The 22651-nt window shown below is 48.2% G+C and overlaps 1 protein-coding gene across 9 annotated transcripts in view; it reads right to left on the bottom strand.

Moving 5' to 3' along the window:
* LOC149358053 (uncharacterized) overlaps window positions 1-22651 on the bottom strand; it is a 284686-nt gene that overhangs the window by 180898 nt on the left and 81137 nt on the right. For 4 of the 9 annotated variants that reach the window (XR_016291914.1, XM_089585029.1, XM_089585031.1 and 1 more), the window contains exons 1-4: window positions 20890-21032; window positions 8377-8489; window positions 5686-5744; window positions 2641-2775 (exon numbers count right to left, since the gene is read on the bottom strand). Coding sequence is in view for 8 of the 9 variants with exons in the window: in XM_089585029.1 (XP_089441155.1) it covers window positions 2641-2775; window positions 5686-5744; window positions 8377-8489; window positions 20890-20931 (349 nt within the window). In the remaining variant the exon portion in view is untranslated. Of the gene's footprint in view, window positions 1-2640; window positions 2776-5685; window positions 5745-8376; window positions 8490-20889; window positions 21033-22651 lie in introns of those variants that run through there. The other 5 variants (XM_089585024.1, XM_089585025.1, XM_089585026.1 and 2 more) reach the window with 3 other exon arrangements.

Raw genomic sequence — 22651 nt, 5'->3', positions numbered from 1 at the left:
GGAATCGCGTGGATGTTCTTAGGGTTTGTCTAAAGTTACAGTACCCTTTTTTCGCTCCTCCTATTTGAATAATTAGTCGAGATAAATAGATTAACTTTTTAAATATAGCTTGAAACGTTCAGGCGTCAATACGAAAGCTGTGGAGCTCCACAAATATTGTCCAACCCAGGCACTTCCAACGAGATAGACTTCGCGTGCCCGTTTTTATTCGGCAAGAACGAAAGCCCGCGGAGTTTAAAAAATACCACGTGACAGCGCGCTCCGTGCGCCTGAATTCGCCGCGATTACAGCGCTCTCACCCGCGCTTTGTACAAAGCATCACTCGCTTCGCGCCTTCCGGGCTGCCCAAGACAGAGCTTCGCGTTGAGCTTGGTTCCAAGATAAGCGTCAGTGGGCACGCGCGGCATTTGAAAGAAAGCGCGGCTCCCGTTTCTGCGGCGATAATAGCACTCTCACGTTAGCAGAAGGCATGCAGAGGAACGATGACAATCTCAGGAGTTCGAATTTGGGAGCAAGATCCCAACAAGCAAAGACGCATGTAACAAGCTTGATAACATCGTGTGAATGACGATGAAAACGGAAGCGCGCTTTCGTTCAACTGCCGCCCGAACCCACTGGCGTTTATCTTGAACGAAGCCCTGTCTTGGGCAGTCCGGAAGGCGCGAAGCGGGTGATGTTTTTTACAAAGCACGGATGAGAGCGCTGTAATCGCGGCGCGTTCGGGCGCCCGGAGCGCGCTGTCACGTGGTATTTTTTAAACTCTGCGGGCTTTCGTTTTTCTCAAATAAAAACGGCAACGCTAAGTCAATCTCGATGGAAGTTCCTGGTTTGGACAAAATTTGTGGAGCTCCACAACTTTCCTATTGACGCGGGAACGTTTCCAGCTGTATTTAAAAAGTTAATTTATTTATCTCGACAAATTATTAAATAGTAAGAGCGAAAAAATTGCTGCTGTAACTTTAGATAAACCCTAACAACATCCACGATATTTCAGTTCTGTAGAACGCTTAGTTTTTTTTATAAATCTTGGTCCAAGTTAGCTGGGACACCCTGTATATATATACCGAAAAAATTTGCTAGGAATAAAAATTTGTCATCCTATCCGGACTAACGCGCTAAGAGGTCAGCCCCTTAGTTGGCGTTGCCAAGTGGTTCTGAAATGCTCAAAGGTGTTTAAACGCAGAAATAAGGGAACGTAGTTACACGAGCTTGACTACCGTATTATGAACTTTCGACGGTGCGGTGGCCTTTTCATCAAACCTTAAACTTAATTCTCACTCACACATAATCCGCAGAAGTAAACACAAATCGGTTTCCAAAAATCGCCGCTGAAAGGTGGTACCGTAAACGCACGAGTATTTTTGTCTTGAAGACATAAATAATTTGTGACGTGATTTTAATCGTTCATTAATTATTCTTCGTTGGAACAGCCTTTAAATAGCAGCTAGAAATTTATTACCTAATGCATGCAAGTAAAGTGACAGCTACCGAAGATGCGAAATTCTTATCTGCGGTGGGGAACGGCTCGCAGTGCTTTTTGCGGAATTCACGGTCGCACGCCATTTGCTTCGTAACTGCAGCGGAAAGGACGGCTGCACTTGCGCGCCTCTCTGTGGGAGTTTTGACAGGAGCACCCGGCAGTACCCGACGCTGTCGGAAACCAGTCGCGCAACGGCTTCCGACGTGCGTGCCCAGTATGACCACGCCCCCGCAATGACGCAACGTGGTAGGCGCCGGTCGCGCACTGTTTTCAGCGAGCCAACTGGTGGGAGGCACGGAATCCGTTTCTCGGCCATGATTTTGCCTCATGTTGCTACTAGTCATATTAATAATATATTGAAAGCTTACTATTTTTAAGCGTTTCTGTGCTTCGCGCCCAACGACTGCCTTTATCTCCTGTCATAAGTTCATGCTCGCTCACAAAACACTAAGACCTGGCACAGAAGACAAAACTGGATAGTTTAAATACTATATTGAAAAGTTGCTCCTTTATCGGCAGGAAATCTGGAGTGAAATATTGGCGTCGAACTATTTCTTGTTTACTGTTTATTACATTCTGTGATGCTGTGTATCAAAAATTTTCCTTTTCAGTTTACAGGCTTAGATGCCTAAATTTAGTATCGTGAAATTAAATCCGCGTCCCTCTTTTTTTCAACCGTGTTTATTCTGCATTCTTCTGCGTAACTTCGAGCATTAACTCTATTGCGCTCTTTTTTTTTGCGATCGAGCAGAGGCGTTAAGTTGTAGCCACTGCGCATACGTGCCACTGCGCATACGCAGTAGGTGCCTCGGCTGGTCCGGTATGCGGCTACACTAGTACGTTTCCGCTATGATAACGTTCTCTAGCACATGGACCCAGAAATGCTATCCGCCAACGCGACGTCGCCCTCGAACCACGTCAGCCGGATGACACTCAAGCTTTCCAGATCTGCGCGCCTAAAGCGAATGAGGCGTCAGTTGATACAGCACAAGCGTGCGCTTATTCGTCTGTTCGGCTCTGGGCGTAGTACGCTCTGACGCGTCGTGGTCACGCGCCCGGTCGACGCTGTTTCGACTAGACTCCAAAAATGACACGTGGCGTCTCCAGCTGGTGCCCATCGTGGTTAACTTTACCGTGATGGAGTGTCGGCGGCCACTCACCGCAGGGCTTGGCTTCGGCTGGTCTCGGCTCGGCTTTGGTCGGAGTGCCCCTCGAGCTGGGTCCCTCGGGGCTCTTGGGCGTCGTCTGGATCACGATGGTGCTCGCGTTCTCCGAGGGCTCCGCGTCCGGCGCCCCTGCACGGATAGCGCAGAACTTAGTGAGTCCAGCTGCGCTTACTGAGAAGGCACTCGGATAAAGCGAGGTGAGAGTGCGCGCGGCTCTAGGCATGATCCTGACGGCAAAGTATGATTTCGTTTGGCTCGATGGCAAAACATTTCTAAATCTCACAACTCGTCCCTAGCGTGTGCTGGGTCAAAGGCGGACTGCGCGTTCCTAACAGAGAAAGTGCCATCACGTTCCGAAGTCGAAAACTTGTTTCTAAACCCGCTTTCACGTCCTTGTCGAACATCACGGTTTTTTGTTTACAAAAGAGTTCGTAATCTAAAGATGACGAATCAGTCAGATGATAGCTGGTGTACGTTAGAAAGAAAGGGTTGCACCACAGCAATATTAGGTGCAACAGTATTAAAATACTGATAGTCATATTCTGCATTTAGCCCGTTGGCGCTGGGAGAATGTAAATAACGATCATTCAGCGCTTCGCGATCACCCGTTTCCCTTTCGATGCCACGCACATCAGTTGTCAAACTGCTGTGAAGACCTTCTGTTAGTAAATTTTCAAGAATCTGTACGCCTGAAGTTAAAGAAAACAGAAGATGTTCACTGCAACCATTGTCGCGATGCACCCCTTTACCTGGTGATGACATACCTCCTTTACCAACTTTAAGGGACACTGAGAACATATCCATGCAATTTTCGCTCTTAGAAATGGATTCTGTGACTCTTCTTTGGTATGTTGACACTTGTTCGGCAGCAAAAGAGGGATTTCTTGTTGAGACAATTGGATATAAAAATGGAACGTTTCTTCACTGTCACTCGACTGAAACTCATGACGTCCGAGCCGAAAGGGACTCCGTGATCAGCGACTAGAAGCGGATGGCACCGTAGCTTGGACTCAGGCATCCGTGCAAAAAGAAAAGCGTCTCGGCGTGTCGGATTTTGCGGGAGGAAACGGCCGATGGTGGCGACGCCTGTCTTCATTTTGTTTGCCCTTTTCTAGCTTAAACGAAGCTTATACAAGCTTAGTTTTCAGTGAGAGTAGTGTCTTTCTCGTTACAACACGGAAATATATCGGTACAGGGTGACATCCATTTGTCCTCAGTGCCCCTCCAAAGAGAGGTAAGAGCCTCTTTTGGAACCATTGGAATTGTAGGTGCCCATCCTATGGCGCGCTGGGAGAAGTGAGCAGCTTTTGCGGTAGCACCGTGCCGACGCAGTGTACTGTCCATTTCGAGCCCCACTTGAAGCTCCTGTTGGCAATAGTAACAAACTGTCTCAAGTTTCCGCAGTGTCCCCTATTATAAGGCAGTATCAGTCCCTTCTCCCAGCAGGGGACACGTGTATCACTTATCGACCAAAATACCGCATCTGTCAAGTTCTTACAAAAAGCTGAAAGAAAGGCATTGCGTAAAACATGCTAGGACCGTGGGGAGAAGCGCGTCTACCGGTTACAGGCCCAGTGACAGAATAAGAGAAGGTGACGTAAGCACAAATTATTTAATTTACGCTCAGGGATGCTTCAAGTTAACGCAATGTACAAATACCATTCGGTTGCCGAGACAGGTTTCCACGCTTGCGCGGTAAACACACACGTGTTATGCTCTATGCTGCAGTTTGTGTGATTTAACTACACTCCAGTTTCCGAGTGATCAATTCGATAAGAGTGCATCCCTGAAGTAAACAGTGGTGTAATGAATTACGTTGCATGCAATGTAATTTTCTAGATTTTGAAAAACTGGGTCGTTCTGTATGATATCCGCAGGTGATCATGTTACTCTTTTCGTGTTGGTTCCCACCACTGTAATGGCCCCACGGCTAACAGTATAAATAATAATAGAAATCAACACGACAAGCTCTGCAATGGTGCAGTTGGATGAGACGGAAAAGCATACGCCCAGTTTTCTTTTTGTATTCTTGTCGCAGCACTTAAATGGAAATGAACTGCGTGCAGGTATAAAGAAGCATTATTTTCCCCCACATATACTGAGACCGCCATGCACACAACCTGCTTCTATGTTCTGGGCACACGCACAGTTCTGAACGCGTATTTTTTGTTTCGCGCACAATCGCTCAATGGAACGTTTCGCTTGTTGACGTTTTCTTGAGCGACACTGCAAGCTATTATCAACATGCGTTACAGTTACTCTTGCAGTGAAAGGCAACGGCAATTTCGCTCTTGTTACTGCTGTGGCTACAAAATATTGCTTTTTATGCGTAATATGCGACATGCGCTGCTGGTTCTGACGGTTATATTGTGATTTTTCTTTCTTATAATATTGCCTGCGTAACCTTGTTTACTGCAAAGCCCAAAATTCACGCTCTGTACCTATTACAACCATATGTACGTCCTTTAAGACACTACGACTGACTGATTTTTCGATAAACCGAAGCATGTATTTAAATCCGGAAAGAAAACCGTACTTTACTATTGCTAATGCGCATCCGTGGGCAGATCATGAATGGAAAAATTTCTCACCAAGGCGTAAACAAGCCGTCCATGTTTAACTTCACCCAAAAACACTCATCAAAGATAAGGGCGAAGAGTAAAGTCTAGTCGCGAAAGCAACTCCCCCTCCCCTACCTTGCCCCCCCCCCCCCCCCCACCCCTCCAAAAAAAAAAAAAAACAGCGTTACACATGTGGCGCACATGTTTGCGGGCACTTTTGGGCACGACATAGGCCGTCACTCACAGAGGAAAGCAAAACCAGCACGAAAGAGTTTGCAGCCAGCCTACTTGACGATACGTAATTGTTAGGTAAAGGCTAGCACAAACGACGCTTGAAGGCCGGAATACGCGTTCGCGTGGCGCAAACCCATTTCGCAACGCACGCATTGGCAGTGTCTCTTGTTGGTTCGTGCTTAATTTTATGGCGGCACTGAATCTAAAGAAACAAAATGGTTGACCTCTTGAGTGATGCACTCACCTTCCTCGCTGTCCTCGACCACTTCCATGTGCATGCTCGTGCGAAAGGTCTTGGGGTCCCTGCATGGACGCGAAACATGCGTGAGCGTATGTGCAGTAACATAGGCTTCATATATAGTGAAAGGGTCCAAAGTAAAGAAAAAGGTATAAGTGTGGAAAACGCGACTCAAACCAAATTCCAAGAAAATTCGGTGCATTTTTTTAAGTGGTTATTGTGATTATATTTTCATTTTATACATTTCCAGTCACTTTCTCTCCATTGTTTTTTAACAGTGGCACGCGTTCGTACACACTCTGCTCCAAAGTGAGAGGGTTGGCTGGAATTTAAAATTCGTTATTTGTCGCACAGGCTAACGCCAGGAGGCATATAATATACACCTTGAGACCTGAACAGGTTGAGACCCGAACAGGTTAAGCATTCTGCTTGGTCCATTCCCCTTCTAATTTTCAGTCGCTCGTGATTCTCCATTACTCATGTTTTGCTTCGATGATTTCTGCTGTGTAGCAGAAGATGCTTTCATGTTCAAAGGGAGAGGGAAGCAGCCCTCATTTGACGAGCCGATAAAACACGAGATATTTTTACGTTGCCAAGAACTCTCAGATATTTCGCCCTCGTCCAGGGCGAAGGAGTGCCGGGGGTAGCTGCGAGCTGTCTCAGTGCAACCAGGGATTGCCACGTCATCGACAGCAATGAATCCATATGTGCGCACTGGTTGGAGAAATAGAAATGACATCGACCACCTTTTCTTTCTGTGCTCCCGGTAGCAGCCATACATCAACGTCGCAAGTTCCCGCGTATAGCCAGTAGCAGCAACAGCTCGTCTCTGTACGTAATGGCAGTTTAGAGACCAAAATACGATATTTTTTCAAGCTTAATGCACACTGCGACCGGCATAATCGTAACTTTTGCATCGAATGACGTCACTCGTACTCCGAAGCAGTAGGATTGCGGTAACTGTAGTTTGTTACGGTAGTTGCGTCGCGTACACGTGTATATGCTCGTTGTCTGAATCACATGGCGCAAGTAGTGCTAGCTCGACATGTTTGTTGAGTAGGCAGTTTGTCGAATTAAGAGAAGCGCTGTGGAAAGCTGCATACAAAGTTTCTCAAAAATGCCTAGAGGGAACAGGGGCGCCGCTTTCCACGACAGCTTATTGAAGAGTACTTCAGACATCACGGTAACAATGGGAAATGTGAACGATCAAAATTTTGGCATGGGCTAGTCGGTGGCTCATCTTAAGGTAAGTAATATACAGCGCAAAAAGCAGGGACAGCAGATAAGATACAAATAACAGAACTGGCGCTGTTGTTTGTGTCTTCTCTGCTGTCCCTGTTTTTCGCGCTGCATGCATTTTCCTTAAGGAAATGTGAACCTCGTACTTGGCTTGGCTGTATAGTGCTTGACCTGAAGTGTGGATTCGGCTGCACCATGATTCATGTTCTTCTATGCCCAAGCAGCATTGATTAAAGTGCAAAAATGGCATTGCCACAGTTATGCAAGAAGCCTCTTAAATATTCGTGAAAGTCTCTGAAGTTGACGGAAGGACGGTTAATCTGCTCGCGGCGTACGGAAATTAAATTGTGGGGAAGTCAAAGGACGCGTTTTTTTTTTAATTTAACAGCATATTTCATGCAAGTAAACCTTCGGTGTAAGGCGTGCTTTGAAATTAGCCGATTCCCTTTTTTCAAGATTTCTTTGAAGAAAAAGACTCATTCGCGTTTTCGGCTAGTCCCTAATCAAGCCAAATACGAAGCCAAATACACTTCCCGGCACGTTCGTGTCAAATTAACGATGGCAGCGCAAGTTATCCGTCAGAGTAATCGAGTAACCCTACGATAGCGGCGGCGATAAGCGCTGCTTTACTGCTTGTCCTTGCGCGCTGTGATGGGTTCGACTTAGACAACGATTAATACGCCTAAGTTTGATAGCGTCTTTTTTAATTCCTTCTTAAAAATCCCTCGTTACACTTTGCTTTATCATCCGGGCTGCAGCGAGAAATAAAGCGCATAACGATGCACAGCTGACCAAGGCTGACATGAGACTCAGGTTTAACGCTTCCATTGTCATTTAGTCGTTTATGCATGTTTTGGTGCTTTCCTGTGTTTGCCTCTGTTTTAATCGTTTTCTTATACTGCTGCATTAGTTCACGTCTTAAGAAAATAGTTGTACTTATGAGGCGTTTGAGCCGTCGTTATGGCTCCTTACTTGTTTGCCTCCAACCGGCCGAGAGCGAACACAGTGGCGGTGCTCTTGCAGCCTGCATCCGCGATTCACGCAACCCCTGTCGTTTACGCTTGAGTACGCCCGCTCATCGTTCACGCGAAAAGATACGCCGACTGTCTGACTTTTTTTTTTGTTCTTTCCAGTCACGCGAAGTGTGTATTCAGATCTTCACAAGCGCTGCACTCGCACCAGCAGTACTTCCTACTGTGCAAAAACGACGAACAGTATACTTCTTTCCCATTTCAAGCTATTTCAACTGAGCTGACAGTGACACGATAATCGCTCAGGTCAAGTCAATCACCTTCGGTTCGTAACCCGATCAAATGAGCTAACTACGCAGGTGCGTGCTGTTTGTGTTTTCCCTTAGCATGCGTGCTTCGGTGATTTCTCCAAATCAAGATTTGCCGCGCCTTAACAGCGAGCTAGATCATTTTTTTCTTCCGCGGATAAGTCTGAGAGCGCGCATACTTCTGGCTGTAGTTTGGCATGCTGATCTTCTCCAGCGTCTGCTTCTTCCTGCGGATCTTGGCCTGGCTGCTCATCTCGGCGTTCGACTGCAGGTCCTCGCCAGAGAACAGAACCTGCGGAGAGGAGGAAAGCGACACGGTTGGCACAGCTGTACAGGAGAATCAGGCATGCCACAATGCAGGAAGGAAGCGAAGAAAAATGAAAGAGGGAACAGGCTTTCCAAACGTCGGAAGCAGGCTACGCGCCGCTGCAGAAGAAAAAATTGTGGCCTATCTTATTGCCGAGAGTATAGCGCAAGCAGCGTTTCATCATTCTTCCAAATATGAACAATGTCTACTGTTGATCCAGCTCATGCATTCGCAATTTCGTGTAGACGTATTTTACGGCAGGAGTGTCGATTTGGGACTCAGCTGCACTCCGCCACAGGCATAGCGAATGCTGCCCGAACTCGCGATCTACTGTCACAAGCAGATCACAATGTGCTCTCTGCCCGTCCTGAGTGCCTCCGCGATTCGACTACGGGGTAAAAAAAAAAAATATGAAGGGTTTGGTCCAACTACGTGAGCCAGAATCACGCATCGTGGTGCCACTGAGTACCGGACAAAGTAGGCCCAAATCAAACTGATTGGATAAAAAAAGAGCTTTAAAGGGCAACTGCACCACTTTTTGAGAATTTCGCGATACTCAAATCTATATAGGCTGTAGGCAAAGCATGCCAAGTTTATCTGCACTACCATTTCAAATAATGACGTAATCGACGATTGAATTTTGTGCTTCTCCTCATAGCACCAGAGGAGTGCGGGGAAGTTTAGTGTGACGTCTCGGAAGGTATGATTTCAAATTACCGCTGCCGTCAGCCACGCCCTGCCGTGCCCCGTTGGACGTTGCCAAACAACGTTCGGCGGGCTTTACCTTCGGTGGCGTTGGTTTTTTTCCTTCAAAGTAGGCGTTTATGCGTTGGAAATGTACGGATACTTTATAAAGAAGACGTCATCGTGCGTCCCCCGTTAGGGCCGTTTCACATGCTGCGACTAGAACTAAAATAGTCGGCCTAGTCGGTGACGCCGCAGTGCGATTTTCGCACAGTGCTTTCACATGCAACGCGTACCCAGCGAATTCGGTCGGAGGGACACGCAAGGTTGCTCGATGTTCGCATAGGCAACCCACGATTAAAAGCGACAGAAACGCTGCACGGAATGTGTTTGACGATGTTATGACCAGCGTGTTTTTAGACGCAAGGCAATATTTCGTATGTTTTGATTAGAATAAACAGTTTTGCTTATGCCGCGGGAACAGCTCCCACGTGACCCCACGCCGAGACGGCGCGTGACGTCACGTCACGTGCGAGCTGTTGCCGCGGGCGGCCTCGACGCACGTGCGCTCTCCCTCGCGCGCCTGGAGACCGGTCTTGGCAGCGGCAGCTGCTCCCGCGTGACGTCACGTCACGTGCCGTCTCGGCGCTGCCCATTGGTCAGTCGCAGAGCGAACACACCGACGCTGCGACTGGATTCCAACCGGACGGAACTTGGTCGCAGGCCGTCTCCGGCTAGACCGACGGCCCTCTCCAGTCGCAGACCGACAGAATTCGCAGCGTCGCAGGCGAGAATCGCATGCATGTGAAACGGCCCTTAAGCGTTGTGCGCTACGGAGAAGCTTGAACGCCGTCGCAATTTTAATTCTTGATTACGCTGCCGTTTCAAATGCTACGAAAAAAGTACTTCGCATACTTTACCTGGAAGTTCCCACATTCGACACTTTTAAGCTCGTCGATTTCTAAAACAGTTGCCCTTTAAGCTAAACCAGAGTCTTTCAATGGAGCACGGTGACATGGTTTATGGAGCCACCTAGAGGTAGCGGCCATCTCGCGGCGCTTTTGTAGAAAGCCAGGTGTTGGCGGCATTTTCCGCAAAAAGAAAGCATGGTATGCGCCGTCACGCCTATACCGCTCTCCCCTTAGATCGCACTAGCTCACTTAGAGCTATTAGTGGCACTGTCGCCACATATTTGCGCGTCTGCAGTGGCATCAATGGCCACAATGGGGCCTCGCCATTAACGGAACCCGAGCGCTAGCGTCGCATATCCCGGGAGCGAAAGCGATCGAACGACGACGGTAGGATAAACGTCAGGGTGGCCTAATGAGGAGCCAGTTACGCGAAAGACAAACTACATGGAATCTTTCATTTTACTCTACACAGGTTAATTGGAAACGGCCAACCAGAAATTTCATAAGATCCACATGTTACATGTTTCATTTAATTAGCATTCACAAATAAGCTTGAACGAGGTTACCTGTTTGACTCAATTGCTCATTCTCAAAAGACAGCTGTAATAAGGCTTAATAAAAACAAGTTACATTGAATACGCACTTTAGGAACCACAAAGAGTTGGTCGCTACAGCGAAAGCGCATGCAAATGAATTTCACAACTAGCACATAGAATTAGTTATTTTGCCCGCGTGCCGCTCATGCCGCGCAGAATACCTCAGAAGTGTCTCAGTGAACGACCTTCCTAATCGTTAAGCCGGTTTTCCCTACAACGCATTTGCATAAGTGATAACGCCGCTGTCTATAAGCCAGACAGGGACGAACTGCCGATTACACGTCCGGGCACTTAGGGGTCCAAGGGATATCATCACGAGAAACACGGAAACGTGCTAAACAATAAAGTAATAAACCAAAAACTCGAGCAGCACGCGTATTTTCAGCTTCGAAAATTGTTCTTTCCGCCATTAGGAAGGCGGGCCGTAATGTGGTGAAACTGGCTTGACAATTTGAAAGGGCATGCTCAAGAGCAGGTGCCGGTCGGTCCGCGAACATTTGTGCGACGACCGGGAAACGACGCCACAGCGACAACCCTGGGGTGGTTGTGTGAAGTCAGCAGCCAGGGTACGGAATCTGCAACAGCATAACGTCAGCTCAGTTGGATCGCACTACTGGAACGGGACCAAAAGCGGCAACCTCTGACTTTTGCGGTATTTTGTCCACTGCACTTATCGTAGCCGGGTTCTTCCTTTACGAAGCCTTAGGCGGTAAAAGAGAAACATACAATTCGTTGCGAAGAGCAGCCTAAACTGACGTCTTCATTTGGATTGAACGCATTCGTGAGCTGGCGCTCGGGTTTTCTACAACCCGAAACAGAAAAACACGGCAACCCAGGGTGCTGTTGACAAGAATCTCGGCACCTCCTCCGGGGCAAGCGTGGAAATCAAGGGGAAGGAAACGAAGTTAGAGGCCCCGGCGTCACTGTTTGTGAAGGCTGTTTGACGCCGGAAGTGAGCATTATTAAGGCGAAAGCCTTTAATGTCTCGTCGTTGTAAGCAGCAGTTGTCGACAGAAATGTCACGCTTTTCAGTTGGTCGAAACGGTCGTGACGTCACAGTGCGCCATTTTCAAACGGAGACAATTGTACTTTGGCTAGTAACCATGCAACCAATTGAAGGGATCATATAGTGATGCTCCAAGAAAGTGGGACTGAGCTTAGTTAATTGCTTAATTACCAATTAGAGTAATTAACTTTTCTTGTCAGGTCACATAAATAAATAAAACCGAATAGGAAATTGGTCGAGCTCGGGAATCGAACCCCGGTCTTCGGAGCGCGAGACGAGCATGCTATCCACTCCGCCATGCCAGCTCGATGGTTCGGGATGAACAAAGGCGCGTCTAGTGAGTACGGTGTCTTCGCTCACTGCCATCCTCCTCCCTTCCCTTCCGGCGAGGTTTAGGTGTCCACCGAGATGTGAGAGACAGATAGATTTGCTTTCCTCAAAAACCAATTTACCGACGAGCGAGGCGTAGAACCGAATGGGCGATGGCGTTCTGTGGACTCCCTGGCAGCGTTGCAAGACGCTGTCGCGTTCCACTCTTAGAGGCGAAGTTTAACATCTTAACCACACATCAGTGACCGCACTTAAGGTCAAAAAAGTGCACCCCCCGCCCCCCCCCCCCCCCCCCCCCCCCCCCGAATTTTTACGGGTGTCCACCGAGATATGTGAGTTACTGCGTAATTTCCTTTTCTCAAATACAATTTTCATTTTCTTCATTACGGGTCTACTTTGTCTTTCTTCTTTCTTTCACTCCCACTTCCTCCCTTCCTCTACGGTGCGGTTCAGGTGTCAACCGAGATGACAGAGAATTACTGCGCCATTTCCTTTCCTCAAAAAGCGTTGCGTTCAAACGGCATCGCGCCGAACGGGTGGTGGCGTTCCGTGGCAGCGCTACAACACGCTGTCGCGTTCCACTCCTAAAGGCGAAGCTTAAGCGTCATTAATTAGCAGTTAATTAGTATTCAGGCATTAATCAGTAATTAACCATTAATCAGTGATTTGTCATCACTTAGTAATCAGTACTCAATTACATGTGACGCCACCAGTGCCACAGAAGCAGCCAAAGTGGTGCGGAAAACGCTTTCGCCTCTACGCACTTTAGACAGTCAAAGTGCCCCTGACTTTTAGGATCGCGGTAGCGTGGTCGGGCCGGAGAAGGGACGAGGAAGGCGGGAGACGGGGTTACGAAGAAAACAAGGGAAATAGAGAACTTTATACAGGAATATTTACATTATTTACAAAAAGGGTAACTGAGAGGGGCTCTCAGTGAAAGGGAACTTCTTCAGGAGTCAACAGGAGTGCACTGGAGTCTCAAAACAACACCCGTTAAATAGCGCACGGATTCCCCAGATCCCTGTCTGGGGGAAATAGTTCGAAGAATGACGTCCAATCAGACGGACAGTCGTGTACACGGTTGATACCACCCACGGCAAGGGCGGTGCTGGCTGTCCCGCTCTCTCGCAGCTTCGTCGATGGGAAAGGGTAGAGCAGTCTATGAGCAGATGAACGACCTTCCTCGTGCACATGTTTGACGCTTCCCTGCCCGATGTCCAAAACACGAGACGTCGAGGACACAGCCGTCTTTCAATTAGCACACCCGTCGACCCGAGGGTCGACTCGGCCACCTGACGCCGCCACGTCGCCACCACGTCGCCGCGGTTTCTACCGCTGCTGCCGTATTTGCCAACCCCCGCCGCATCTTCGGCCTTCGCCGGTCAGAGTCCGCTGCCTTAATCCACCGAGGCAGGAGGGGGGGCATCCCAAACACAACAGCATGCTGCTCTTTTGCCTGCGCAAATTCTCGTCGTCCTAGAACGCACTTTTCCATTCCATTTATCGTTTAACGTCGCTCTGCAAGGCCGTCAGCCTGCGGGATCGCGACAGACCCGCAGCGATGCATCTGTCACGCACATGAACGTCGAAGAACGGCCGATTCGTCGCCCAGCTGGTTGATAACTGTGGCGATGCACCCGCGTTCGTCTGTGCCCCTCCACCGCGCAGCACTGTTGCGTTTAATACAACAGCGTTCGCTGCTATAGTGTACAGCATGCGCTACTCGTCACGCACCTTACCGAGCCTTTATAACGGGTGTAGGTGAAAAAAATGTTGAAGAAACCGCTATGCTGGTTGCCTCTTGATACCCACGGCGTCTGTCAGTCTGAGTTTGAGTTTTCTTTATTCATCCATACTCTCGATGTTGTTGTTGCTGTCGTTTTGTCGGTTTTTAGGGTTGAGAATAACGGCCAGTGTATGCTGAAGTAGAAGTATTTGGTAGTCCTTAAGTCGACTCCCCTGGTGAAGGCGTGGTCGATGACACAACCATGGGGCTTTATACGCCTTCTTTATGTATTCGAGAAGCCATTGGTTTTTCTACTTTGGAATGTTCGCGTTGAAATCCCCTATTATGATCGCTGGTTCCGCTCACTCCAATGAGCTTTTGTTGAAGGGTGTTTAAGCCCCAACACTGCACGTTCCGAGTTTGATGGAAAGGAACCCCTTTATTCTTTGTTGCGCCGGTACTTACGTGCACTGACACGGGAACCACATCAATGCCACTACACTTGATCTGCGCGAAGCCCACATGACCTACTCCCTTTATGGATGATGCCCTTTCCTTTTTGATTTCAATGGGAACTGTGGTTTCTCTCGCTGTGTAATGGACGATGTCCCTGTTTTTGTAAGTTGCAACTCCGGCCCCCCGATGACCTGCCTCTTCCTACAGGTGGCACATTCGAAACCATTCGTTGAAGGGTACGTAAGCTCCTCGGCGTACTCGTCCTCGTCTAGAAGAACACTCAGCGGCCTCTTGTTTTCACCGGGGCGCATTTCGAGATACTTGTTCCCGTCCCAAATCACAGTAACATGACGCACGGTGAGGTAGCGATTCTCCTGCAGTGGATCCCTAACATCTGCATTCTCCTCCGAACCCGTCTTGCATGAAGTGCTTCGCACAGTAGGCATCGACCCCTGTAATAGACGATTGTTCTTGCGCACGACTTCACCTACCTACACGCATGTCTTCGGGCCTCAGCTCGTGTTCCTGGGCTGTTTCGCGGGGGCACCGCTGTCGGGCGACCTCATGTATCTGCCGAAGGTGCATCGTCCTGTTCGCTGCGTACCGGCGGCGGTCGGATGCTGCAAGTCGATGTTTTTCTTTAATTCAGCTCCTCTTTCACTGGTTTGTTTGTGCCCCAGGGAAATGGATAGTGGTGCCTTGCTAGGCCCAAACTCTTCTTCTTCTTCTTTTGTCTGCGATCGGATTTTTAACTCTACCTCTTTTTCTTCTTTGGAGACCACAGTTACCATGGCAGCTCCAGCCATCGGAATCAGGAATCATGGGGTAACCATCAGAACCCATGGTTCCAGAAAAATAATGGGTTGTGATGCCTTGGAAACGTTGGGACCATTTTTTCCTAGTTTGCAAACACCACCATTTCTCGCAGACATTTCTTACGGGGACATGTTTGCCGGAACCCTTTATGCACCCCTACGCGACGCTTCTAACAAAAGGGAAGTATCCTTCGCGTGCTTCACACATATCAATGTATAGCGTCTTCTGGAAGACATGGCACAAGTGTTGCTTCGCCACAGTGAAAAGTGGGTTCGATCTGTGATTAAACTCTATGAGGAGATACTAATCAATTCCATTTTCTTTTTCTTTCTGGCTCAATTTACGCAACGTGGGCTGCGTACACGCATGTTCGTACTGGTTTTCCCACGGGAGCTACATACCTGGGAGAGCTCAATTTCAACGCCGACTCGGTGGCACGCTCTCGTGCGAAATTGCTAAATTTTTCTCTGCCAAAGCTACACCTCGGTTGTGAGGCACACTCAAGTAAGAATGCGTCAACGCTTATTGCGTTGCTTTGGGTTTTATGGCACATAAGCAGCTAAGGCAATGCCACTGCCAACGCAGCCAACGGTATGATACAGTAGATGTGTGTGTGTATGAGAGAGAGAGAGAGAGAAACTTTAATGAATAAAGGAGAGGTCTGCCTGGTTATGCGCCTAGCATGCTGCTACAGATAGTTGTGATGCGTTAGACCAGTTACGCTGACTTGACTAGTTAGCTGACCGCCGCCCAGCAGATAAGAGGTCTTCAGGAGATCAAGTGAAAACTTAGCGTTGCATGACATCTCTCTGAATGGATGAGCTCGTATTTGCTTTATTTTCGATACGCACGGAACGAAACACTTTCAATATTCAACCGCTTATACGGTGGGCGCTCGTTAATTCGAACTCGCTTTATTCGGACTTCCTGTCTATTAGAACTGACTCCTTGGTCCTGCCGACAGTTCTCCAGCGATTTTCCAAACAGTTCGCTGCGTTGAATAGCACGGGCATCTCGGCGGCAGCCGCGTGGGGGCGGCTTTAGCCGGCAGAAAAGGGTGCCTCGGTCGTCACGGAGCAGGGGTGACGAGAATAAACGGCGGCTCCGCCTTGCCGACGCCTCCGCTCTCGCCCAGCCGCCGGCAGGAGCGCACGCCGCAGAAACCGCCGTCACCCTGACCATTTCGATCGAAATCGTGACGAGTGTGGCGGGGAAACTTGCAGAAATACGCTATGCTGCAGTTTCGCACGCTTCAACAAAGCGCCGTTGCTCTAAAAGTGCATAATACGGCACACACACAAAAAGAAAGAATAAAAAGAAAGTAAGACGACTTCCGCAGTGATCCACTCGTCATGAGCCAACTAGGTCCACTGCAGGACAAAGGCCTCTCACTCGTCCCCCCAAAGTCCTGTCCTGAACCAGCTGTGGTACCTTATGCTCACCCAGACAACTGACTCTCTGTCGCCCCCTGCTACACCTGCCTTCTCTCAGAATCCGTGCACACGGTTACCAGAAGGGACGATCGGTTGTTGGTCCTCCGCATTACATGTCTTGCCCATGCCCATTTCCTCTTATAGATAGCACCTAGGATATAGTTAGGAGTTGGACTTTTCAGCTTTTATCTTTGCTGCGCTAGCACTAAGGCTTCCAATCTCGAAAAAAAAAAAAAACCCGTTATCTGCATGAGTGTCTGAAGCCAGGTATACCTGCAGAAATAAAATGTCAGAAAGCATATCGCGTTCTTATTTCAAGCAATATATTAACAAAAAAAGGCTTTCCTTTGTAAGTACAAAGCAGTTCATCACACTCTGCTATGCGGCGAAACAGTCTCGCTAAATTGGACAAAACAGTGTACACCGTTGTGTGTTTGTGCGTGTACGTACGTGCGTGTGTGCTTGCATGTGTGTGCGCGCCTGTGTGGGTGCGCCTGTGTGGGTGGATCATGTGCGTGCGTGTCTCTGCGTGGGTACAGTTTAACATGCAGAGACGACACATGGGCTATGAGGGACGCCGGAAGTGGATGACTCCTGATTAATTTTGAACAGTGGGAGTTCTTTACCGTGCACTGACAACGCACAGCATACGGGCGCTTTTTCGCCTCACCTCCCCTGAAACTCAGCCGCCGTCCTTTGTCTCACTCGGCTCCTGGATTATGCACATTGCTCATTCTTATGTATTGCCCATTGTAATCGTATTTAACAACAAGTAAGCTAGGGCATATATCTCAAGGATACTAACGTTTTTCGGTTTTTATCGGTTTAAACTAGGGGTGTGCGAATATTCGTAATTTTCGAATATATTTCGAATATTGTAATTTTGGTATTCGTATTCAATTCGAAATCCCAGTATTCGTGTTCTTTCGAATAATCGACCCGGCGCGAATATTCGTATCCGGCCGAATATTCATTGTGAGCACCGGCGTTCATTTCGGTCCGCAAGCCCTATCGACAGAGACATAACAGCATGGCGGCGCCCAGAGCAATGCTCATGGATGAAGGAAAATTTTGCCTTGGAATTTTTCCTTCGAGGAAAGAAAATTTTTCCTTCCTCCAAGGGCCATGCCGTAGCTGACTGCGCTGGTGAGCTTCATTGTGGCTGTACCTGCGAAGCTGGTATAGTCTGAGCTGTGCACGAAGTACCTCACAATACGTGCCAGGTCAGTGCCAAGTGAGAGAGAATTTTCTGTGGCTGGAGGAGTCGTTTCAGCTAGAAGGAAACTACTTCTGTCTGACCGCGTGGAGCAGGTTGTTTTCCTTTACGACAACCTTTTATGTTCATCCCAGCAACGCGCTTTTGTGCTGATGGCAAGCTAGCTTTAATCAATGCTGTGCACTAGCCATCCTCTCTGATATTTCCATTCTTCTAAGAATAATGTTTGAGACTTTGATACTTTTTGTGCAGCCACACACACCTTTTGTGTTAATCATCGATAGTTGAACTGTGATGTTCTTGGGTGCTCAAGTAAATGTTTTGTAGTGGTTAAATGCGTCTGTCCTTGATTAATCGATATTCGATTCGATATTCGGAATCAAGTATTCGTATTCGATTCGTATTCGAAAAATTTGATATTCGCACACCCCTAGTTTAAACCGAAAGCTACCCCCCATAGAAATCGTCAACTGTTGAATAGCCACTTCGTGTTAGTGCGACTAATAAAAATCATTAAGTCAGTTTATCGGACATTTGCGGCACAGACATTGGGAGTACTGCAGCCCATAGTTTAGCAACTGCCGGGCAACTGCCACAACCATCAGTGTCCGTACGTGTCCGTGCTTCAGTGGTTGTTGAGATGAGCGCCACCGGACGTCGCTGTCCTCGTGGAGACCAGCCATGAAGCAGCTCTTGCCACTGACCCTTTCAGAGGCAATGTGCAAAACTGTGTACCCAGCGACACTGCAGCCTTTTCAGACAGTGTGGGACAGCTGGCACTAATTTCTTTCTTTGAGACTTCGTCACCCATCGTGTTGCATATGGGCTGATTTTTTGCGTTACCTAGCGAGTACAGTAAATAACATGTTTAAAATCATGCTTGAGAGCCCGTGTTTTCACATAGTAATGTGCAGACGAGTTTTTGCCACTTGTAATGGTATCATTTTATCTTGAATTTCAAGCGACATGTACATCTTTCGAAAAAAAAAATATGCGATGCCACGATCACCTGCGTGCTTATTTTACAAATCCTGGTGTTTCAATGTGAAGTTTGGTTCAGTGTTTGCATGAATTCAAAGTGGAGAAGATTTGTAATAAGGGACTAATTACTCATTAGCATCCACCTAAGCGGAGCCAAACAGCTAAAGAGGAAAGTTATACAGAAACTTCGCACTTGAAGAAAAAATTGTCCCGGTCCGGGGTTCGAACCCGGGACCCCATCTTCATCGGAGCAGTCGCTCTACCAGCTGAGCTAACTGGGATAGTTAGGCTATGTATAGAAGAGAGCGAATCGATCACGAAGTTTCTGTGAGAGCTGTACAGCTTACCTTTGTAGATGCATGGCTGAGCTTGGGTGGATGGCAATAATTACTCTCTCATTAAAAATATACTCAACCTTAGGGGATTCCCCCCCAAACACTGAACGAGCCCCATTCGCTCTTCGAGTTGTTGATCAATTCACTCTCGCCGTGCCATATACTAGCCGTCCCGGTTAGCTCAGTTGGTAGAGCGACTGCTCCGGTTAAGCGCTGGTCCCGGGTTCGAACGCCGCACCAGTATAAAATTTTCCTTCAACTAAGAAGTTACTGTGAATGCTGCATAGCTTTACTTTGCAGCCGTATGGCTACAAATGAAAGTTATATCCGCCGTGATATTAAAGTTCGATGTTTAATTCCCACTTTCTGGCAAAGAACGTAAGGGAGGGACGATTTCATCAGGCACGCCGCTGCCTGAAAGAATTGTCTCGAAAGAATATATATATATATATATATATATATATATATATATATATATATATATATATATATATATATATATATATATACATATATAGCTGCTGCTCCTACGTCCCACAACCCGCCTCTCTGTCCTGCACCCACAAGAACGGCTAGCGGTCATTTTCACGCCAGGTAACCTTCACATGGTGGTCGCTGCTCAATGCACTGATCAGGTTCAAGGGCACGGAGAGAAGGTATTCGCATTCGATGCCGCTGTCACGTGGCCGCACGTAGCACAGCCGCACCCAATGTCGAAATATTCCTCTCGTACGCCTTGAAAATCTTTTCCCCCGCCTATGATAACGACTGAGCGTTCTGTTCATTGATCCTAACTTCACGAGTCTAGCAGCAGTGAGCAGAAAGAAGACTAAAGCAAAAGCTCCATTTAAGGTCACCCCAGGCAAGTGGGTTCAAACTACAGTGAGGACATACAATGACACGGTGGTTTGGGCCAGTTAGTTTCCATTCATTTTGTAGAAAAATTCACAGCACAAATAAAAAGCAGACACAAGAGCAGGAACAAGCAGGACGCAGCTCTGTCCTGACTTGCTTGCTCCTGCAATTGTGTTTGCGTTTCATTCGTGCAGTGAATTTTTCTACACCCCGCATACAATGCGACAGAAAAGGAGGCAGGTTGAGGTAGGAGAAAATGTCATGGCAAATAATCCATTACGTTAAGTATGATAAGAGAGTGGAAAATCCAAAACTCATTGTTAGAAGCCGGGCTAGTTCGTTTGGCATCTGAGATATTGAACTTGAAACAACGCAGGAGAGGTAAAGTAAGCGAGCAACACCAACGCCGTGCTTACGGGTTTCTTTTTTGTTTGTTTGCAGTGTTTCAAGTTGTCAGACACGACTTTTTGACCGACTGAAGTGTCAGTGATTATGCCGCTTATATAATCCGTATTGTTCTCAATCATGAACGCATCCTTGGTACAGCCCTCGTCAGCATCAGCACGCTGAAGGGATCATGTTATACATTCAAGCCAGGAGGTCCGATAGTATATTCAAGGAACTGAGGTAGAATAATAAAACTTGGGGGATGCGAAACCTTCATTACGAATATTGCACTACAGTCTGTTTCCAAATGAGCGAAGTGCAGGGTACAGCAGTGACAAGTTGACTTAAAAATGCACGTAGCAGGATGTTTACGCTGACAACCACAGAAAAGCTCTAAAAGAAAATGAAAACCAGCCACAGACACAAAGCCCCATCGGCCCCTCTTGTCAGACACCTGCGCATGTTACTTGCTAGGCAGGAAACCGCCGTTTGCACACTGTGAATAGTTAACAACCACGCACGCTCTCTAGCAGAATCCAAAACGCAGCATACTCATCAAGCAAGGTAGGCACTCTTTTACCTCATTCAACGTTGCGAATTTGATTGCTAGAAAGCACAGGTGCCGGGCGCGGTAAGTAATCAACGATACCGACCTTTTTTCGGGCAAACTGCGGCTTCCAACAGAAGGACTTCATCGCGCCGACAACAAAACGAGCCCGTGGCGACTTCGATCACCGAGACAAGAGCTGCCGCTTTCCCCCGAAAACCCCTGGATTCGGACGACCGCCGGTCGGTGGGCCTCTACGCGAGCGCGAGCCGCGGAGGAGAGGCCGCGATAGTTGCCAAACGCTCAGTGCGGCAACCAAACACCAGGGAGGGAAATGCTCGCCGGCGGGATGACAGCGAGACTGTGTTGTGTCGTCGCAGCGTAACGCCGTGCAGCTGTTGTGGACAAGACGCTTCCGCGGCCGACATCCACCACGGCCGGGCACAGATGAACCTCGTAAGAAATCAGTGAAAGTTCAGATGCCTTGTACGCTTGAAAACGTGGGGAATCTCAGTTTCAAATACTTAGTGCCATGCTTAATTTGCCCGCCAGGAGACGGTAAAGGTTTTGAGGAAGGGGATGAGGGAATTACCCCAGAAAAGCTTCATTATGCAGTTTGCGACATGCGTCTGCGCGTGCGTGAACGGCCACAAAAAAACAAAAAAAAAAACAAGATGAATGTAATCTAGGTCCATTTTGAAATATACTAGTTCATTTTTTACCCCTTTTTATTCCAGCTCTTCGGAGTGGAGGATAAACTGCTGTGAGCAGCATTTTTATTAATCTCCTTGCTTGCGCTGTGTTTGATCTACGTGCAGTCTTCCGCAAAACATGGCCATTAATTACCCTCCTGGCGGAGGCTGATGGTTGTACTGCCTGTTAGAATTAGGCCCAGTGAGTGGCGTGCGGATCGCAGCGCCCCACACTGCACTTCCAGGCAATAACAGCAGGGTCGCCACTAGCGTTCCATAGCCGCGTACGCGGAGTGGGGGAGAGGGCAGCATAGCCACGCGCGCGCGTGTTTCGTGTCATCCGCGGAGACACCGGAGCCCGTGACAGCAGCGCGGAGCAGCGAAGAATCCACTCGGCGCGCACAGCGGGCAAATGTCAGCTCTGGTGTTCGAAATATAGAAGCCGCACTGAACGAGGGGCAGCAGTGGTTGGTGCCTCCGCGTTCTTCGAACCAGGGTCTCCCGAGACATAACGATCGACGCGAGTTCCTATTGGCTGCAGGAGCGGAACCGGATGTGACGAAGCAAGTTTGTGGGCGGTACTACCTCTTTCTACACTACGGCGGTACAAATAGCCGTCTAGTGGTTTCAAGCGTGCTGAGTTAGATCGAAGAACGGAACAGTCTCCCACAGGTTTGTTTCCAAAGGGGTCAAATTAATTGCCCAATGTTAGCGCTTTGGCAACCAAAGGCAACTAGTATTACTTTTTTTTTTTTAATATATCAGCGTTGGACTCCACTTTCAATGCACGTGCCTCTCAATACGCCGTCATGTGACGCCGTGGTATGGAGAGAACTACTCTTCCGCGAGGAGCAAAAAGGGAAGGGATCAGTTTACTTCCGACACAGCTGGGCGAGAAGAACTGTATTGTGTCGGGACGGCCACTTGCAGGAGGGTCACCCCGCAAGTGCAAGGTCGGTGAGCGCACCCTGATGCGGCGGCCCTGGTTCGGCCACGCGTTTCCGTCGTGAACGGTCAACACGGCTGCGCGCATGCCGACGAGCAAGTAGAAGCACAAGCGTTCTCGCCGTGTTCGCGAGAGTGAAAAAAAAAATAATAAAATGCACCTTTCAAAGGAATTGGTCATAACAGGAACTCTTCAGTTTAGTAAAACAGGCCTCACCCCGCCCTCGCTAT

Source organism: Amblyomma mixtum, chromosome 3 (assembly GCF_055824585.1).
Source record: "Amblyomma mixtum isolate Tamu chromosome 3, ASM5582458v1, whole genome shotgun sequence".
Lineage (NCBI taxonomy): Eukaryota > Metazoa > Arthropoda > Arachnida > Ixodida > Ixodidae > Amblyomma > Amblyomma mixtum.
The sequence above is the reverse complement of the archived record's forward strand: the minus strand, read 5'-3'. Positions and strand labels throughout refer to the sequence as shown.